The sequence below is a fragment of the Meriones unguiculatus genome, chromosome 3 (assembly GCF_030254825.1).
Source record: "Meriones unguiculatus strain TT.TT164.6M chromosome 3, Bangor_MerUng_6.1, whole genome shotgun sequence".
Classification (NCBI taxonomy): Eukaryota; Metazoa; Chordata; class Mammalia; order Rodentia; family Muridae; genus Meriones; species Meriones unguiculatus.
The window spans coordinates 21,746,644-21,767,051 of NC_083351.1; the positions used below are offsets into that span (position 1 = coordinate 21,746,644).

General features: G+C 48.0%; 2 protein-coding genes across 3 annotated transcripts; one reads left to right on the plus strand and one right to left on the minus strand.

Annotated features, from left to right (window-relative positions):
• Positions 1–30: 30 nt before the first annotated feature.
• Positions 31–5,056, minus strand: LOC132652838 (uncharacterized protein DKFZp434B061-like). The gene is made up of 2 exons (XM_060378765.1): positions 4,613–5,056; positions 31–1,795 (listed from the first exon to the last, which is right to left on the minus strand). Exons 1-2 carry the CDS (start codon positions 5,054–5,056, stop codon positions 1,787–1,789), a joined length of 453 nt encoding a protein of 150 aa, XP_060234748.1. The 3' UTR covers positions 31–1,786.
• On the plus strand, positions 4,565–19,090 carry Txlna (taxilin alpha). 2 transcript variants are annotated; one of them, XM_021636817.2, is made up of 11 exons: positions 4,565–4,667; positions 5,196–5,367; positions 6,145–6,492; positions 7,945–8,036; positions 11,696–11,866; positions 12,860–13,054; positions 13,405–13,524; positions 13,754–13,828; positions 14,332–14,424; positions 14,985–15,080; positions 15,691–19,090. In XM_021636817.2, the coding sequence occupies exons 2-11, from the start codon at positions 5,202–5,204 to the stop codon at positions 16,015–16,017; spliced, it is 1,683 nt and encodes a 560-aa protein (XP_021492492.1). In that variant the 5' UTR covers positions 4,565–4,667; positions 5,196–5,201; the 3' UTR covers positions 16,018–19,090. The 2 variants fall into 2 exon arrangements, with proteins under 2 accessions (XP_021492492.1, XP_060235469.1); XM_060379486.1 differs by lacking the exon at positions 4,565–4,667 and adding an exon at positions 4,741–4,759.
• Positions 19,091–20,408: the final 1,318 nt, after the last annotated feature.

Sequence of the window (20,408 nt, forward strand, 5' to 3'; positions counted from 1 at the left end):
GCCTAGCATGCATGAAGCCCTGGATCCAACCCTCAGTATCATGTAAAACAGACACTGGCTTGTAGAGGCAGGAGGACCAGAACTCAAGGTCAGCCTGTCTACATGAAACACTGCCTCAAAAACAAAGGACATGGATCAAGATGTCTCAGCAGGGAAGAGCACTAGGTTGTCAGTAGAGGGACAGTTTTATCAGGCTGTTAGGGGATAGACATTTTCTTAAGTTTCTCCTTGATAACTGCCAAAGCTTAAGGAACTCAAAGCACTGATCACACCCAGCCAACCACCAACAGGCATCATCACATCAACTTTTGCTTGTGACTTTGAGATCCAGCACTCCCATAAAGAAAAACACCAAGTCAATCATCTACTTATCAGCAATTTTGAAGCCAGTATCAGTGCTGCTGTCAAATACTAAATAAGATTTGGCGGGGGCTGGAGAGATGGCTCAGAGGTTAAGAGCACTGCTAGCTCTTCCAGAGGTCCTGAGTTCAATTTCCAGCAACCACATGGTGGCTCACAACCGTCTATAATGAAATCTGGTGCCCTCTTCTGGCGTTCAAGTGTACATGCAGGCAGAACATTGTATACATACATAAATATAAAAGATTTGAGTTCAAGACCAGCTTAGGCTACATGAGTCCCTACCTATTATAAACAGAAAAAAAGCTGCTGGGCAGTGGGTGGTGCTTTAATCCCAGGCCTCAGGAGGCAGAGGCAGGTAGGTGGACCTCTGTGCGTACAAGGTCTAACTGGTCTATGTGGCTCCAGGACAGCCAGTGCTACATAGTGAGACCCTGTCTTAAAGATGGGGGGAAAAATCAACAAGAGGAAGAGCCAGGCTCAGTGGCACACACCTGTAATCTCAGCACTCCAGAAGCAAAGGCAGACGGATCTCTGTGAGTTTGAGGCCAGCCTGGTCTACAAATCGAGTCCAGGACAGCCAAGGCTACAACAGAAAAACCCTGTCATGAAAAAAACAAAAAAATTTAAAAAAAGATTATAAATTTGATTTGTACCTCAACAGTGGGAATGAGAGTTCCATCAGGGTGCTGGAAGATGGTGTGTGTCTATTGTCCAAGCTGGGGCTAAGGTAGAACTGCTTGAGTGTAGGGGTTTGAAGGCCAGAAGGGGCAACAGAACAGCCTATAAGTGTACATGCACGGGGGGCCAGAGACAGCCCTTTAGACACAGGACTCCTGCTGTGTTCTCTCTGGTGCTGGACTTACAATCTCACCCTGATGGAATCAGCTCTTTGGAATCTGGGTATTACAGAACTCACTTGTTCACCCTTGTATGGCAGGCGCTTTACTAACTAAGCTTCCCAGCTCCTCTGGATTTTTTTTTTTTAATTAGCTTTATTGAAACAAACTGGCATACAATAAATTGTACGTTTAAAATGTTCACTTTGAAAAGTTGAGACATGCCCATGAAGCCGTCACCATAGCCAAGATTATTATGAACATCCATTAACTCCATAAGTTTCTGTGTGACCCAGAAAACTCTTTCCCCATTTTACTATATATCTTCTTGGTCTCTTCTGGTTCAGCATCACTTCGCACCAGACACCTCCAGTTTAGAGATTAGTGAAGCAATGATTGCCTCCCGAAGCAAGGTTTTGGTCAGAAGATACTGTGGTTTTAGTAAGGTAATTTTATTTCCTTTTCTCTTCTTTTCCTCTGTTGCTGCATGCCATAACCAGGGCTTCATAAATCATAGGTAAAGAGCCCTCTGAGAGGAAAACTAGGTGGGATGCCCTCTACTTGCCAGGCATCAGTTGATATCAATGTCAGCTACCCTGGAGACAAAGGACATGATCAGTGATTGGTAATGCCTTGGCAGACACAGATTGAACATTTTTTAAGAAGCAGGCAAGCTGCCCCTGGTGGCCCAGGCCTCAATCTGAGCTACTTGGGAGACAAAGGATCCAAAGTTCAAGGCCAGGACCAGCAAGATGGCTAAGCAGGTAAGGGCACACTCTCTGCTAAGCCCTGGAACTCTGGCTTCTACACGAGCAGTGTGACACCTGCACACCTACACATATACATTATATATACAAATTAAATAGATAAATGGGGAAAAAATCCCCAAAGCAGCCTGGGCCAGAATGAGATTATACTGAGACCTGCTTCAAAATGGAAAGACGGTTTAGAGTATAGCTCAAGGGTAATGGCAATGGCTTTGTCTCAGTCCCTAACACAAAGAAATGAAAAGGAAGGAAGCAGGTTACAAACGTTATAGTGAAAATCTCCAAGCTTGTAACTCATTTCCATTGATGATGAAGAGCCACAAGCTGTTTGTGACTAATGGCAAGGTTAAAAATTAACTACTGGCACTGGCTTAAAAAAGTAACTTGACACTAACGGAAAACTGACAGCATTAGATGCTGGTCTTTATTCGTCCTGGCCCAAAGCCAGGTAAACTGGCAACAAATGAAGTTTTCATCCCTTTGTACCTCAGCTCTAGTCCACCTAGAACAACTTTTCCATGACTACAAGACTAAACTAAATAATCTTAACTATTTCCTCCTTGGTTGGCCCAAAGGAGAGAGTCACTGCTTTGTACACCTTCAGTAAAAATAACAAGAAAGTGCTGGAGATGGCTACTTCAAAATTAAAATTATGAAGTAGCAATGAAAATAATTTTACGTTGGGGGCCACCACAACATAAAGAACTGTATTAAAGAATTTTGGCATTACGAAGCTTGAGAACCTCTGCCCCAGAGTATCCTCTTTGTAGGGAATCTGGATCTGGAGGTTACCTCTTCAGAGATTTCCACTGTTTATTGGGAAGTAATCAGGGTTTTGGTTTACAAACACCTTTACTCCAAACCTTTCTGAGACTCAGTTTCCCCATTAAGCTGGCAATTTTTACTCGCTTTCTTGTTTGAGCTTTGATAATTCTAGGTAAAGTGCAGTGCCACTGAGCAATTTGTACAGTACTGCCCCTCAAAGTTACATCTGAACAGACAGAACACTGCTCTGAGCCATTACAGAAAAATGGTCAACATTTAATAACCCTAAAACAACATCCAGTTAGCACAAATTGCAACATGGTCTATCTCTGTCTCTAGAGCCTGTCTCTAGCCTCTGAGACTGCAGCATTTAGCCAACAGTAATTTCAAGACTTCATGGCTAGCTATAAAAGAAGCCTAGGCAGACCTAGGAAGCTAGGGTAGACTGCAGGCTCTTAAAGTGACCTGTGAGCTGGGCCTTAAAATGCTTTCTCTCTAGGTATGGTGATATACCTTTTTTTAATCCTAGTACTCCAGAGTGAGGGGGGCGAGTAGAGGCAGGCAGATCTTTGTGAGTTTGAGGACAGCCTGCTCCTCCATAGAGAGCTCCAAGCCAGCTGGCAGCATAAAGCAAGACCTTATCAAACAAAACAAAAACCCACACAGCAAAAGAACTGAAATCACTATTGTGTTTGTTTTTGAATGATCTGTGCCTAAGCTGGCATTGCAAATTATAATGAAGAACCAAGATAAGAAAAATCTAACTTTTAAAAACTTAAGCCCATGTGTGAACGCATGTGACTTTTGCAGAAAGTGGGGCAGGGGTGGTGGGGTGAGAGTTGACCAATCTACCTGAAGCCAAACTCCCTCTGCTACAATCCCTTCCTGAGGGAGTTACTGCCAAGCTGGTAAAGACAGAAGGTGGGGAGTCAACTGCCTCAGAGAAGGCCTGTGATGGTGGCTATTTCTTCTGGGTGGAGAACAGTTAGGATGGTAGGTGGTAGGTGGATCTGAATCAGAGGACAGCCAGGGCTACACAGAGAAACCCTGCCTCAAAAAAACCAAAACAAACAAAAACCAGATGGGTCCAGGTGTCAGGCTTTCAGCTCTGAATCTGCCATCACCACTCAATATTAATTAAACTTAAAAGTATTTAGCCTTTAGCTGATCGTGGCAGCTCTTGCCATTAGTCCCAGCCCTGGGGAGATAAAGACGGAAGGATCTCTGAGTTCAAGGCCAATTTGATCTACATACGGAGTTCCAGGCCAGCCAAGGCTACACATGAGACATTGTCTCAAACAAACAAGTTTTTAAACAACAGTCTTTTCCATGCTGCCCAGTACTTTCTCTGGGTAATTATGAGGACCGAACTATTAGATACGAGGAAAGAGAACACGGTAGTGAATTATTATAAACCCTCTCCTGAAAAAGAGGGGGAAAGAACGCTAGGCACGTAACAAATTAGTGGTTTAGACGTGGAATAAAGACCTAATTTCCAGCGTAGCCTTCTATCAGACTTCCAAGTCCTCAGAGGTGTCCTAGTCAAACATGTCCACATGGAATGTATGAAAAACAGCAGAGTGCCCAGGTTTAAGGGCCAATCATAGCTTTTGCACTAGAAAGGAGGATGACGCCCATTTGCGACTCTCTAGACCGAATGACATAATTTCGGACCCTCAGGATATCTGGCTCCTACATCCAAACTCTTTTCGACTGCATCTCGGGAGTTGCGCCCTGCCGCTACGCATGAAGGGACTCGTAGTTCTTTCCCACTCCCGCCTCCAAAGCCGCTCTGGCCTCGTTTTTCCCAGCAAGCTCCGCGCCAGGGTTGGCATTTGATTGGCTGCGGCGGGAGCGGGCTGTCCTGCTGGCAGCGGTTACCCGGGTTTCCGGTGCTCGGCCAGAACGGGGAACGCCGTCGGACGTCCGTGCTGAGGTACGTTTCTTGGCTGTAGGTGGGACGAGCTCTTCAGAGGGTCTGTGGCCCAGGACGCGTTGGCTGCAGAGGAACGACTCATTCCGTGCGGGGTCGGTGGCTGTGCCGCCGCGTTTGCGCATGCGTGCCGTGGGACGAGCTGGGGTGCGGGTGGCCTCCGCGGTTACGGGGGGTTGGGGGGAGAGGGGAGGAGTCCCACGTGGGACCCGGCGGGGCGGGGGTCCGGTCGGGACTGGAGCATCCCGCCACGTCAGTCTGCGGCGCTGAGCCAATCCTGAGCTCCGGTTGCCGAGAGGGAGCCGAGTGGTGGTGGGAAGTGGCTTTCGGGAGAAAGGAGGCCTCTTCCTCACTCTTCTCAGGGCCGGCTCCTTTGCAGGGGATCTTGGCATCTCCGGCGAAGGCCGGCCAATTTGTTTGAAGCTTCGAGCGCCTGGTTTTGAGATTTCTGATCTAGGTGGTGAAGAATTTTGAAGTCTAGGAAATAGCAACTGTGTCCTTAAAGGGTCTGCCCCCTTTCTGGCCTTGCAGATTACAATGAAGAACCAAGACAAAAAGAATGGGCCTGCTAAACACTCCAACCCGAAGAGCAGCCCGGGGCAACGGGAACCAGGGCCAGAAGGAGCCCAAGGACGGCCCAGACAGACAGCTCCTGCTGCGGAAGCTGAAGGTTCCACAAGCCAGGCCCCTGGGAAGACCGAGGGTGTGTGCCAGCTCTGCTTTTCCACTGGGCAGAGGGAGGAGTTTCTGGTACTGGCCTTGCTGCTGAGGCCAGTGTTTACCCAGGAAGGAGGAAGTATAGAATGAAACAATGCCCATTCTGTGTGATCCTCGTGTTTTCTGGGGACGTGATGGAGCTTCCCACTCTTAGCCCTGGAATGGAACATTGGGAGCATGCTCTGACTGGTTTAAGCCAAATGACAATCAAATGAGGCACCCCACAAGCAAAGTCATATTCCCAGAAAAACACTTGCCAGCCAGTGAGGATTCATTGTCCTTCGTACTTGAGGCATTTGAGGAACTAGAAAAATAACCAAGAATGGGTTTTGAGAGGGAAAAGATGGATTAAAGCTGGGGGGAGGAGTTTCTGCTACATGCTAACCATCCCTCTTGCAGGCTTTACATAGTTGTCTTTTATGGTCTTAACAAGTATGTTTGGGTGTCAATAAGAAATAATTGCATCATTTTTATAAGTAAACTTGGGATTTAAAAAAATTAAATTGAGGCCAGGCATAGTGGCCTTCGCCTTTAATCCCAGCACTTGTGAGGCAGAAGGAGGAGGATCTCTGTGAGTTTGAGGTCAGTCTGGTCTACATTGTGAGTTCTGGGGCAGCTATGGCTCTGTAGAAAGACCTTGCCTCAAACAAATAAACAACATTTAACCCAAACTAGTGCATTTATCTGGGCCTAGAAAAAAAAATCCAAGCCATTGGTTTAACCATCTTATTTTCATCCTGTGTCTTAATCTTTCTTGCTGTAGGAGCACAAGCTAAAGCAGCTAAAGCAGCTCAGTCTGGGGCCGTCTGTGATGTCTCTGAGGAGCTGAGCAGGCAGCTGGAAGACATTCTGAGTACATACTGTGTGGATAACAATCAGGGAGGCGCAGGTGAAGAGGGAGCCCAGGGTGAGCCCGCTGAGCCGGAAGACGCCGAGAAGTCCCGAACCTACGAAGCAAGGAACGGGGAGCCCGAGCCAGGCATTCCAGTAGTCAATGGCGAGAAGGAGCCCTCTAAGGGGGAGCCTGGTACAGAAGAGATCCGAGCAAGTGATGAGGTCGGAGACCGAGACCACCGAAGGCCACAAGAAAAGAAGAAAGCCAAGGGTCTGGGTGAGAGAGGGCAGCTACTGGGGAGGGGAGGGAGCCCTGTCAGGACTCAGAAATCTGCTTCTCAAGACCACACATCCCCTGGGTTAATCAAAGGCAGGAATATAGGGTCATAGCATTGAGCTGTTGAGATCATTGACTTGTGCAAGGCCTCCTGGCCTTGGGAGCAAGTGGAGGCAGGACTCTGTCCAGCTTTCTGTCTGAGGGTCTGGAGAACAGGAGGCTGAAGTAGACACTGTGCCAGCTAGCACCACGCTTAGCCTGACCTAGGCATGTTCATGCCCCACTGCTGGGTTTTAGTTTCCCTTTTTCTACGGAAACAGAATCGGGCTACACCAAGGTTGAAATATCAAGTATCAAGATAAGCCAGGAAAGCCACAGACCTCTTGAGAATCAAGAGAGGGCCCACTTCATGTGAAAAGTTGACTCCGGCTTGATTAGTCCCCCACTCTCAGCTGGCTAGCTGAATAACTGGCAACCAAAATAATACAGGCCAAGCGAGAAGCCATCCATCAGCCGGATGTGCAGTCTCCATGCTAATATCTTGGGCCTTCCAAGGCTGACCGTTCAGGAGGCTGGTCTGTCTGAGTACAGGGGAAACAGTTGCAAGGCTTCCTGACTGAGAAGCAGGCAGTGGCAGCCAGGCATGATGGTATGCATTTTTAATCCCAGCACTTAAGAAGCAGGCAAGTAGATCTCTTGAATTCCAGGCAAGATAGCTACATAATAAGACTTTATCTCAAACAAAAAGGGAGCAATGGCAATTCTTTAACAAGTAGGGCTGGGGTAATATGAATTTAGCATCCACTGATCTGGGTGTGGTAGTTTATGACTTAACAGGGAACTACGAGAAAAAGAGGCAGAAGGAGGATGAGTTCAAAGCCACCTTGGGCTGCATAGCAAGACCCTCTCTCAAAAAAAATACCTAGGCTAGATGACACCATAACCATGTCATTGTCCCGGTTCCCTCCATCTGTTACCTGTGCTAACTTAAAAGATAAACTTTTTGCCTTTTTTTTTAAGTTATAGACTCACCTATGAAAGAGACATTCATTTTAAACATAACTGTGTAGCAATGTCTGATTTTTCAAGGAATATCAGACTTCTTTTGTTGTTGTTCAGAAGGACCTTTGTGCTGAACCGGTAGCCCTGAATTTATCAACAGGCTTACTTTTTTTCCTGCTGATAATGTTTTAAACTAGGTTTTCCTCTCACCAGCAGTGCTTACCAAGGACACTGATCCGTTCATCTGATGAACATTTATTAGTGGCACCACAGCCACTACTTAAGCTGCAGTGGTAATGGGCACTGAAGCTGCAGGGTTGAGCTGGTCCTGGCTCTTAACGAAGCGCCAGTCTAACAGGGAAAATTACACTGTCACTCAGGATTGTAGGCCTGAGCCTAGAGGGAAGCCCCGAGAACGGGGTGCATGCCTTTGCTCCCTGTGCCTTCCAGGGAAGGAGATCACTTTGCTGATGCAGACACTGAACACGCTGAGTACCCCCGAAGAGAAGCTGGCTGCGCTGTGCAAGAAGTATGCGGAGCTGGTCAGTCCCTCCCCCTCTCCCTCCTTTGGAAAGTCACATGCTACCTAGGGTAGGGGCTGGGGTGCAGGAACAGGGATCTGCCTTAATTCCTGTTAACTTTTCTTTTCTTTTCTTTTCTTTTTTTTTAATTCTCCCACTCTAACCTGCTAAATGAGAAATTAGTCTTCAGTCAGCCACTTAAAGGCTGACAGAGGAGAAACCTCATAGGTCAGTTTCTCAAAGAATAATCCCAGGTGGTAGAATCCTGGTGTCGGTCCCATATATTGTGGAGTCATGTCTTTTTGTTTTTTGTTTGTTTGGTTGGTTTTTTTGTTTGGTTTTTTTTTTAAGATTTATTTATTTATTACTTATGCAATGTGTGTTAGCATGTACACCTGCACGCCAGAAGAGGGAACCAGATTTCATGTTTAGATGGTTGTGAGCCACCATGTGGTTGCTGGGAATTGAACTCAGGACCTTTGGGAAGAGCAGTCAGTGCTCTTATCCTCTGAGCCATCTCTCTAGCCCCCGTTTTGTTTGTTTTCAAGACGGGCTTTCTCTCTGTAGCCTTGGCTGTCCTGGACTCTTGTAGACCTGGCTGGTCTCAAACTTGAGATCCACCTGCCTCTGTCTCTGGGATCACAGGCGGGCGCCATCATGCCCTGCTGTGTGGTTGTATCTTCGTGTTTCTACATGCATCTCTCCAACGTGTTTCACCTCTGGTTTGTCATCTCTGTGATAGCACATGGCCTTTTGCCTCCTCAGCTCCTGGTTCCAAGTAAAGTGAAAGTTAGCTCTGGGAGCCTGATCCAGTTCAGGTTCAGTTCTGGAGACAAGAATACTTACGTAGCTGGGTGCGGTGGCACACACCCGCAATCCCAGCACGCACTTGAGAGCCAGAGGCTCTCAGAGGTGAATCTCTGGGAGTCCAAGACCATGAGTTCCAGGACAGCCAAGACTGTTAACAGAGAAACCCTGTCTCCAAACATCAAAAAAAAAAAAAAAAAGTCTTCCTTAATGGTCTCTGTTGGATCATGAGAAGTACCAGCTGTGGGCCAGGCTTAGTGATACATACCTTAAGTCCTTGAGGCAGAGGAATCAAGAACGCAAGGCTCGCCTGGACTATGTAACCTTGTCTTGAAAAATATGCCAGTGTGGTCGTGCCACCTTTCTCACTGTAAAAATGTTGAGTGGATTTTGGGGGTGGAGAGATACATAGGTACATAGAGAGATGGCTCGGGTTAGGAACAGTGGCTGTTCTTCCAGATGACCTGGGTTTGATCCTAAGCACCCACAAGGCAGCACAGCCATCTGTAACCATCTATTTCTGATTCTAGGCGATCTGATAACCTGTTCTGGACTCCAAGAGTGCCAGGCACACACGTATTGATTAGACATAGATGGAAGCAAACACCAACACACTTTAAGTAAAATTAAAAGTGGTCCAGAGCCTGTGAAGACCTTTAATCCTAGCACCTGGGAGACAGAGGCATGTGAATCTCTTGAGTTCAAGGCCCTCCTGGCCTACCGAGTTCCAGAAAGAAGAACAGAGAAGATAAAGTCCGTTTTGGAAGGATTTAGCTAGGGAAACATTGATCCTGCAAAAGAGGAGCAATAGAGCTACTAAGATAATGTGCTAAATATACGAGGGAGCTAAGGCCTAGCCCACAAGGAGAGCGCTCCACCAGAGAGGGAGCCAGCTGTGCTGGTGGGCCCCTGCTTTCTGTAAAAGGAACTTTTATTTCCCTGTTTCAGTTGTCTCGGACTTACTGCCTCCCGCTAACCTAGGACTAGTCCAGAAGCTTCTAGCGTCTATGCAATCTAGCCGAGAATGTTTTCAGCCTCTCTACTTACTGCTGAGTAAGCTCACCCTTTCTTGTTCCTCCTGAGCTCTGGGCTGGCTGGTTCAACTCAGCTATTCTGGCTCAAACTCATTTCCCAGCTGACTTATTCAATCTGGCTTCTCTCTGGACCTCTGAATTGCTCTGCGTGGCCTCAAACTAACTTCAGCAATCTGATCTAATCTTTTGGCTCTTCATTCTCTGGCTCATTTGGTCTTCACCTGAGTTCTCTCTCTGCAACCTGTCTCTTATTAGTCCAGGTAAAACTGCCTCTCCCCTCCTCATTCTCAGTGTTGCCCTTAATTAGCTGCCCTTTCCTCTCTGTTCTTGTGAGAGTTGGGTATATCCTATACTGTCAACTCTTTCTCTGATTTGCCACATTTTCTGCCACTCAATTAGACATCGCTTTCAAACATGGGTGCTGTCTTCTACAAACTAACTCTACCTTTTTTTTTTTTTTTTTTTTTTTCCAGAGCTGAGGACCGAACCCAGGTCCTTGAGCTTGCTAGGCAAGTGCTCTGCCACTGAGCTAAATCTCCAACCCCTTACCTTTTTGTTTATAATTAAAGGCATGTACCATCACACCTGGACCTAAGCTTTTCTTTTCCTGAAACTTGCTCTATACTAGTCTGATCTTGAACTCATATCTGCTTGCCTCTGTTTCCTGGATTAAAGGGGTGTGTGTATTCCAGCCTGATCACACAGACCTAGAAGATCTCTGGATGTCCTCTCTTGCCAGAACAGCCATGTTTTAAATTAAAATTCCTCTTCAGGTTTCTTCTGGGTTTTCTGAGAAATGAGAATGAGGACCATATCTAGGGGCGGAGATGTGAAGAGGAGAAAAATGATTGTGTCGGAAAGGGTATAGATCACAGGAGAAAGTGGTAGCTTTTCTGGCCAGGTGGAAGTCTTTCAAGGATCGATATCTGAGTTTAGAGGAAGACTCTTTAAATAGGATTTCTTTAGTCCTGGTGAAGCATAAACAGGAAGGGGCCAACAGTAGAATATTCATTAATATTACTAAGCCAGGTAAGAAGGTGAGTCAGGTAGAACAGAATGAACCGTCAGTAGGTTGGGAAGTCCAGAGGCTGTGAGGACCATAAATACTGACCCAAGGAAGCTGTGGTAGTCCTGGCCTGAACTGACAGAGTTGGGGCTGTGCTGCCCAAGAGAACAGCCTCTCTAATGGATACTTGGCTAGTCTGATAGCGGTCTGCTCAGGTGTGGGAACTACATCAGCTTCTAGAGACCTAAGATAAAAATGTAAGCTGTCTCAAGTTGATTATTTTATTTTGAAATTCTATTATTTAAAGAATTAAATGTCTGTAATTTCAGTATTCCTTTAATCCGAGCACGAAGGCAGAGACAAGGCAAATCTCTGTGAGTTCAAGGCTAGCCTGGTCTACAAGTTGAGTCTAGGACAGCCAAGGGTACACAGAGAAACCCTGTCTCAGGGGAGAAAAAAAAAGGGAGAGAGTAGCAGTTGGAGGAAAACGGTGGTTTGAGAAAGGAGTCCAGCGCTGACAGTCTCTGTGACGTGGTCGCAGATTAGTTGACTGATGGAGTATGGACAGCCAACAAGTCTGGACCGTGTGATCGTACAGTGTGTCTGTGGAGTCAGACCTGGGATAGAAGCTGAGATCTGACTTCTGGTCTTAGTGAGCATTCATTCTCATTTCCCTAAGACGGGCCTCTGGGTTGGTCTGAGAAGGTACCGCAGGGGTTTAGGAGCTCCAGCGGTTTTTGTGTGTGAGCATGCTCTTGTCTGAGCTGTGGTGGCTGGAGTGGCTGCAGAGCTGTGTAATACCCCTCCCGACACTCACTGCCCTCCGCTCTCAGCTGGAAGAACACCGGAACTCACAGAAACAGATGAAGCTTCTGCAGAAGAAGCAGAGCCAGCTCGTGCAGGAGAAGGACCATCTGCGTGGCGAGCATAGCAAGGCTGTCTTGGCCAGAAGCAAGCTTGAGAGCCTGTGCCGGGAGCTGCAGCGCCACAACCGATCCCTGAAGGTAAGCCAGTTCAGTCACTGGACTTTGTGGGCTTTCTTCTTGGAAAGCAGCTGCAGCTATGCTATACCGTGAGTTGTAGCGCAGCTTGGATTACATAGGAAAACTAATGGGGAAAAAAAAGCTGGTGTTGTGGTGTATGCTTTTAGTCCCAGCACTCGGGAGACAGAAGCAGGTAGATCTCTGTGAGTTTGAGGCAGCCTGGTCTACAGAGGGAGTCCAGGTCAGCCAAGGCTACACAGAGAAACTGTCTCAAAAAAAAAAACAAAAAAAAACATTGAAACCCACAATGGTCTGTCTTGACTCACCCTTTGAGATGCTCTAGTCTATAAACTGGTGCACTCCACTGCTTTCAGAATGTGATGAGGGAGACAGAAACAGAATAGGACCAGGATATATGGTATAGCAAAAGTGTTCAAGAGGATGCATCCAGCAAGCTAAAATGTAACCCCATCAACAATGTCTAATTGCCTAATTTTCACAACTCTGCCAGCCCTGAATAGTACTGAATTTTATTATCTTGTTCTCTGTGGGAACAGGAGGGACTAAAGCACATTCAAACCAGAACACAAATTGAAACAAGCAGGAATACTTCATCTAGAATTTGGAAACAAGAATTCAGGAGATCCAAGCTGCCTCAGAGTGGCATTTAACATGTATTCTGGGTTTTTCTAGGGAGAGAGTCACTTGATAACTCCTGATTTACAGAGGGGCACATTAGGAAACCCCATTGTATGATATCCTGCAGCCTAGGTGCTCCTTATTTTGGGACCAGGAATGCTGTTGGCAAAGACTGTGGACTGGTCAGGGAAGCTTTGTACAGTGTTGGGAGCTGGTCTTAGTGAGCATTCATTCTCATTTCCCTAAGATGGGCCTCTGGGTTGGTCTGAGAAGGTACTGCAGGGGCTTAGGAGCTCCAGTGGTTTTTGTCTGTGAGCATGCTCTTGTCTGAGCTGTGGTGGCTGGATGGTTTGAGGGCTGGCTTCCCCTCTTCAGGAAGAAGGTGTGCAGCGAGCCCGTGAGGAGGAAGAAAAGCGCAAAGAGGTGACATCACACTTCCAGGTGACACTGAATGACATTCAGCTGCAGATGGAACAACATAATGAGCGAAACTCCAAGCTGCGACAAGAGAATATGGAGCTGGCCGAGAGACTCAAGAAGCTGATTGAGCAATACGAGCTTCGTGAAGAGGTGAGGTGATGGTGGCCAGCTGTAGTGAGTGCCAGGGACTGGGGCAGCCCTCTGCAGGCCTGTTCTTGCTCTTCCTCCAAAAGATTTGTTACACATGGCAAGGAACTGAAATGGAAAGAAGAGATTTGACCCCCAGTGCTTATCTCCAGTGCATGACCTAGATCTGTGGACTGTTCAGTTCTAGAGTGGAGGTGTCCATGTCCTTGTCAGACACAATGAGGTGCGGGAGGAGCCTTGCCAAGGACATTGGGATCAGGATGAGAAGGGATGAAGTGCCTCGTTTCCTAGAGTTGTGGTGTCCTTGAAAGGGAACTCCTGACAGGCAGGCCCCATTTCTGCCCTCTCTATAGCATATCGACAAAGTCTTCAAACATAAGGACCTGCAGCAGCAGCTGGTGGATGCCAAGCTCCAGCAGGCCCAGGAGATGCTGAAGGAGGCAGAGGAGCGGCACCAGCGGGAGAAGGAGTTTGTGAGGCTCCGGCCCCGGGGCTGTGGTGGGGACTACACAGAAGTGGGCTGGGTTCTGGCTTAGCTCGGGGTCTAGTTCATATGGAAGGGAGAGGTTTGCCTGCGCAGTCCAGTAGCTGCTTGTGCATGCAGAAGTGAGGGCGGCGTCCTCAGTGCGTCCAGTGCTTGTGTAAAGGAGGCCACGCACACCAGGGTCTGCTGACAGGTTCTGGGTCCTGTCTTGCAAATAGCTCCTGAAAGAAGCAGTGGAGTCCCAGAGGATGTGCGAGCTGATGAAGCAGCAGGAGGCTCACTTGAAGCAGCAGGTGAGAGCACAGCCTGACCTGCGGTTTCCGAGATACCTTGGCAGGGGCCCGTCTCTGAGGGGTGAAAGCAAGACCCTTAGGCCGGCTACCGTGTTGGTCTCAGCCAAGTCTTTTATTTATATGTGGAGGTTTTTTTTTTGTGTGTGTGTTTTTCTTCCAAAACATGGTTCCTCTGTGTAGTCCTGGATATTCTGGAACTCATTCTGTAGACCAGGCTGGCATTGAACTCACAGAGATCAACTTGCCTCTGCCTCCTAAGTGCTGGGATTAAAGGCGGGGGCCACCATGCCCAGCTGTTGTTTCCACATGCCAACTTCTTCCAAAAGCTTACTTTCACAGTTTCTCGTGTTGGAACATATCCATCGTGTACATGGCTTTCGCTTTTACTGGGAAATGATATCTTGGTAGAATGTTTTTATCAGGGGGCCAAAGACATAGCTGAATTGTGTTGTCCAGAAGAGCCTTCAGAGAAACCCAGCCTCACCTGTGATTCTCTCATCCAGCTTGCCCTGTACACAGAGAAGTTTGAGGAGTTCCAGAATACACTTTCCAAAAGCAGCGAAGTATTCACCACATTCAAACAGGAAATGGAAAAGGTAACCACAGAGGGCTCAGCACTGAAGCCCTCCGGGTGCCTCAGGAGCGGTTCATAGATCAAAAAGAGGTGCTTAAAGGGATCGCCTCCTCTCCTTTTCCCAGAAGGGAGAGTTTGTGGGGTTTGGGGTTTTTTGGTTTTTTGTTTGTTTGTTTGTTTTCTTCTATTACTTGATTTTATTTCATTATTGATGTTGGAATTTTAAATAGCAGATAATATACATTCTACTAGGGCTTCAATTGTGGCCTTTTTAAACATTTTTTAAAAATTTATCCTTTATTCTTTAGAGACAGTATCTCTACATTATGGGGGGAGGTGTGTGTGTGTATGGGGAATATGTATACCACGGAATGCACATGGAGGTCCAAGGACAGTTTGCAGAAGTTGATTCTGTGGGTTTCAGGCATGGCACTCATTATCAGGCTTGGCAGCAAGTTCTTCTCCTACTTCCTAAGCAATCTTGTCAGCCCCTCAGTGGTCAGCTTCATTTGAGGCTCTCAATTGGTGTAGATGTGAAGATAGCCTAACTCCCACCTTTTCCTTCCATCTGTGCTATAACAGATGACAAAGAAGATCAAGAAGCTGGAGAAAGAAACCACCACGTATCGGTCCCGGTGGGAGAGCAGCAATAAGGCTTTGCTGGAGATGGCTGAAGAGGTGGGTAGACGGGGATGGCTGGGCTGGCTCCAGTTGGTGTCCGTCAGGTGTTTTCCTCCGAGTCTTTCTGTCAGTGACACTGCACACATGAAGTAGGGCTGCATTTCCAGGCATATTTATCCAAGTGCAGTGACAGTGCTGGCTGCTGCCCTTAGCAGGGCTGTGGAACCCAGAGGAGCAGAGCTGATGATCAGCAAGCAGTGGATACTAATGGTTAGTGTGGTCACATGGAGAGCATCCCAGAGAGTTGTGACTGGCTTGCAGTGTACAAGACAGACACTGACACTGGTGTAGCAAGAGCTGGGAACCAGATGTAAGAAATGGTTCTGTTATTTTTATTTTTTTGCAAGAGGTAGTTCTCCCAAATGTTTGATACTTGTTGCTTCTTCTGAGACCTGAGGTTGGTCAGTAGTCCTTAAACAGTTGAGACAGTTTCAAGGTGCCAGTGCTTTGTCATGGCCATCTGGTGGAAAAGTAGAGGAATATGTTGTCTGGCGACAAAGTCACACCTGCAACTAGGACTGTTTACTACAGGGGCCAGCTTTTGGTTTTCAGCTGCCCCAGCGTGAAGAAATGAGTGCCTCACTGGACGTTCCATTTCTCTACCTAGAAAACTCTCCGGGATAAAGAGCTGGAAGGCCTGCAGGTGAAAATCCAGCGGCTGGAGAAGCTGTGCCGAGCCCTGCAGACAGAGCGCAATGATCTGAACAAGAGGGTACAGGACCTAACTGCTGGTGGCCAGGCCTCCCTCACTGACATTGGTACTGAGCGGAGGCCAGAGGCTGCCACTGCCTCCAGGGAACAAGGTGTTGAGAGTCCTAGAGCTCAACCATCCAGCTCTCCAAGGGCCACAGAAGCTCCTGGCTGCCCTGGAGCACCAAGCACAGAAATAGCAGGCCAAACAGGGCCCCGGGAGCCTACCTCTGCCACCGCCTAGAGGTCATGGTGCTTGGGCATGCTTGGAAGGGAGCAGCAGCCCAGTCAGGCCTGGTCCGTTCAAGGCTCCCACGCTGAGCAGCCCAGTGCTGAGGCCAGGGTGCTCTGACCTGGAGGGCATTGGACACTTTGCAATTTTGAATTTTGTGGGTTAGTCTTACATGGATGGGGCAGGTGTGCAAGACCTCATGCAGTTACATAGCTGACACCTGTAGGTGTTCTGTGGACTTTGGTCAAGGGTGAGGTGTACAGATGAGGTTGGCGACTTCTCTGCCAACTGAAGAGTCTTATGAGATGTCATCTGTAGCTGCCTTCACAGTAAGCCGGCAGGTCAAATGACTTGAACATTTTCCTGCCTGGTAGGAGGTTCAGACCCCTCTTGGCCCTTTTCAGAGTTCGTGACAAGTGAAAACACCCAGGCCTGGACTCCTCTCTTTTGTAAGCAGAACTTGGGCAGTTTGAGCTCCTGTCACTGCCCTGGCGGTTCCATTGCTTCTCTTAACCTGGGAATGGTATCCCTGGCAGCGCCTTTGTGGGAAACAGCTAGCAGCTGGGCTCCCTCCCTGCCCAGGACCTGGAAGCTGGAGGGTGTGCCTGTGTGGGAAGGGCCCCTCAGGCAGCTTTCCCCCTGTAGTGCCAGGGCCAGGCCAGTGCTGCTTCTCAGTTCTCAGTAGCCTTATCATTCACAGGTGCCTCTAGCCTGCACAATGATTGACAAAAGGTCACCCAAAGGATTTTTTGGAGGGTTTTGTTTTTGTTTTGCATTAGAGTTTGTATTAAAGATCTCCGAAGGAAGAAAGGGATACTCCAGCAGTGGTCCCAGGTGCCTGGCCAGCCTGTCAGGGTCCTTTGCCATACGGGTGACAGGGTGTCCTGTTTGGGAAGATGAGATGATGAAGCGAAAGGAAGAGGCTTCTAATGGCTTTGCCACAAACTTGCCTATGGGTGTCAGCCTGGGAGGCTACCACTAATTCCCGTCTCTGTCTCCATGTGCCCCTTGCTGGGCCCAAGCTCCAGATGCCTCTTGGCTTATGGACGCTTTTTTTGCTCCTCTCCCCTCCCAACTTAGAAGAGCAATTTTTGAGGCCTGCTCTGGTGCCATTTCCTAGCACTCTCTTGGCCAAAAAAATGAGTCCTTGGATTTCACTTGTGCCTGAGCCTCCGAGAGGTATCTGGTAGGTGAATAAGTAGTAAGGACAGACTGACCCCAAGACCGAAACAACTGCAGGGAGTTGTTTGCCTTCTCCCCGCCCTCCCCCCAATGTTCTGTGTCCTTTGTGGCCGCTCTGTGCAGGAGTTGCACGCCTGTCAGGGTGTTGGCCAGTTTACACAGCGGCTTTCTGGAGTAACAGTTGGAAGATGAGGCTCATTTTGCCTAAGCCAAGTGGACCATATTGGATGAAATTTTGCTTCTTGTATTTCAACTATTGCATTATCTATCCTGCATGCTCCTGTCTTTTGCAACTAGCCCCTGAGCCCCCACATACACATACACACATTCAGACTGAGCTGGGTGTGTGGTGGATTCCTGTAAGCCCAGAACTCAACAGTATGGTGGACTCCCGACCAGTCTGGGCTTAGGAAGCAGGACCCATTTTCAGTAGACCAAAAGCTAAAAGTCTAAGGGAGAACATCACGTGCTTATAATGAGAAATGACAAATTATTGCCCCATCCCCATGTTGGACACCTCCATTTCGAGTACTTGCTGCCCTGGTATATTTGTTCACTCAGGGTACCCAGGAGCTGTGTGAATGTTGAGGCTTTGTGATCTCCAGCTGGGATCTGTTGTCCTGTGGAATTTCTCCCAAGGTTTTTTTTCCCCCTTGGAAATCAGTGTTCTTCCTGATGCAGTAAGGCCTCGTGACCCCTATCCAGGCTGAGATCTGAACTGTTAACCCATGGGGCTTGCTAGGTCGCAGAGGTGTAAGGATAAGGCATCTTCTGCCTCCTTGAAAATGGAGAAGCCTGCTGTGGCCCACAGAATTGGCCTGCCTCACTTCAGCTACCTCTTAGAGCCTGTGCAGGGGTTGCAGCCATTGGGTCTCTGCTAGGCTAGGAGGCTACAGAGCATCAGTAGAACCTTGGCTAGTGTCTCCATCCACTTGTAGGCAACCAGGGCGATGTATAGATGGTAACCATTTCCTTCTCTTCCTCTCCACTGACCAAATTTATTTTTTGTTTTTTTTTTTTGTGACAGGGTTTCTCTGTGTAGCCTTGGCTGTCCTGGGCTCTTTGCAGACCAGGCTGGCCTGGAACTCCCAGATCTGCCTGCATCTGCCTCCCTGAGTGCTGGGACTGAAGGCGTGCACCACCTTGTGGCTCTTACTTTTGGTTTTGTTTTCTTTTTCCACTGACCAAATCTTAACCGTCACCATAGCTGCTCTGCTTTCCAAAGTCAGCCCAGGAGCCTGGGCCAGCTGCAGGGAAATGGCCTGTCTGTGAGTGAGGGCCAGTGCCTTCCTCACTTGGGTGAGTCCCATGCACATGACCTCATTTTAGGACCAAGAGCTGTGTTGGTTTCTTAGATTGTTAGCTTTTTTCCTAGAGGACCATAGTGGGTGCAGCTTAGAGCCCAGGCCCTTGGCTTACTTGCCAACAGTGATATTTAGGTCCTTGTCCAGTTGAGAGCTTTGTGTACACCATGTCAGCAACCGTTTTGTCTTTGTTTTCCATGAGGCTTCTGGACCATGGGCAGAGCTCAGGCACTTTGTATAAGAATGTTTTTCTGTAAAGATGGGTTATTTAACCCTCCCCATCATGTTACTCCTAGTGAGGCCGGTGGAGCCCGGTGTCTGCAGGAAGGCCGAGGCCTCCTGAGAGCTGCTCCAGCCCTCCCACTTCAGTAGCAGGGTGGATTGCTGGGCATCCTATCCCTCTTGACCAGTGGGGTAGGAGGGCAGCCTCTGTCCCCATAATTGCTTTCCTTTGCCACCCACACTTGTTTAAAGTTGTTCTGACAGCTTTTCCCCCTCCCTTTCTCCCCTTACCAATCTACTTTTGGTATTCACAAAAGCCAGGGACTTGATATTGATGTATTTTACAACACATTAAATAGTCTGTTGCCTTACTTGTATCTCTGCTAATCAGATCATTTGGTATTTCTGGATCCTAGGTCTCTCCATTGTTATAAACTTGTATGGATCTTCAAAGTGGCCATGGCAGTATCCTGGCATCCAGCATCTTTCAGACTGTCCTGCCTGAGCTCTCTTTGCTCTTGCCATAGAGCATCAAAGGACTTGAGACTTTTTTAAATCTCAGTAAGGTGTGGTACACACCCATAATCCCAGCACTGAAAGGCTGAGACACTATTGCTCTGGAGTTCAAGGCTACCTTGGGCTACATCAGCTAGAGAGCTAGAGTTGTATACTGAAACCCTTTCTCAAGGGCATGGAGCATCCCCTTAGTGCCAGTACGGGAGGATGTCTATTTGAGGCTAGCCTGATGGGCTTGTCGTGTTCCAGACTAGCAAATGCCGAAGTGAGATCCTGTCTCAGAGACAGGGTGGGAATGCTGTGGAGGGGAGCTGGAGGTGCCTCACCAGATGAAGCCGCTCCCCACATGGTGGGGAGAATGCACTCCAAGCTGTCTTTTGCTCCATAAGTAAGCACGTCTTGGCACAGCCACAGATGCACATGTGTGCATATAGTAAATAAAATTTTTAAGTGACTAGTGAGAGGGAAGATACTTTTAAAGCAGGAGAGGCCCTAAAAAGGGCAGACAAATTTAATTACTTAGTTAAATAATTAGTTGCACTTGGCATGGTTGAACATGCCTTTAATCCCAAAAGTAAAGAGGCAGGCAGATAAGGGACAGGACAGCTTGGTCTCCATACTAAGTTTCAGCCTACCCAGGGCTAAAGAGGCCTTAATCTCAAAAAAAAAAAAAGTCTGCCTATAAATTTTGCAGGGTGCTCAGGAAGGTGAGGGAGCTTCATTCCTAGAGCTTAAGTGTCAATTTATGAGTTTTGAGCAGACCTAGAGAGCAGGAAGGACCCGTTGAAGGAAGGTGTTCAAGCAGAGCCGAGTCGGGTTCTGTACTGTTGGTCCTCCGTGGGAATAAACGAGGACTCTGCTTTCCTGTAGGAGTGAACCTACCAGCTGCCAGCTCCCTGGCCCAGGAGGGCCTTACCCTGGCTTCTTCCAGCCAGAGGTGATAGACTGATAAAATTCCATGTGCACAGCACACCACATTGTTTCCAAAGATCTTCCAGAAGGCGGGAACAACGGAGGTGGTCCTGGGCCCTCTGCCGCATTGATGAGTCTGGAATGCTCCAGCAGCCCTTGTAAGAGAAGAGGGGCATCCCCATTGTCCCCCCCCCCTGGCTCTCAGTTGTTTAGAAGTCTTGAGTTAGTGCCGCTTCCTGGAGCCCCCTTGGTGTTAGCACCTGGGAA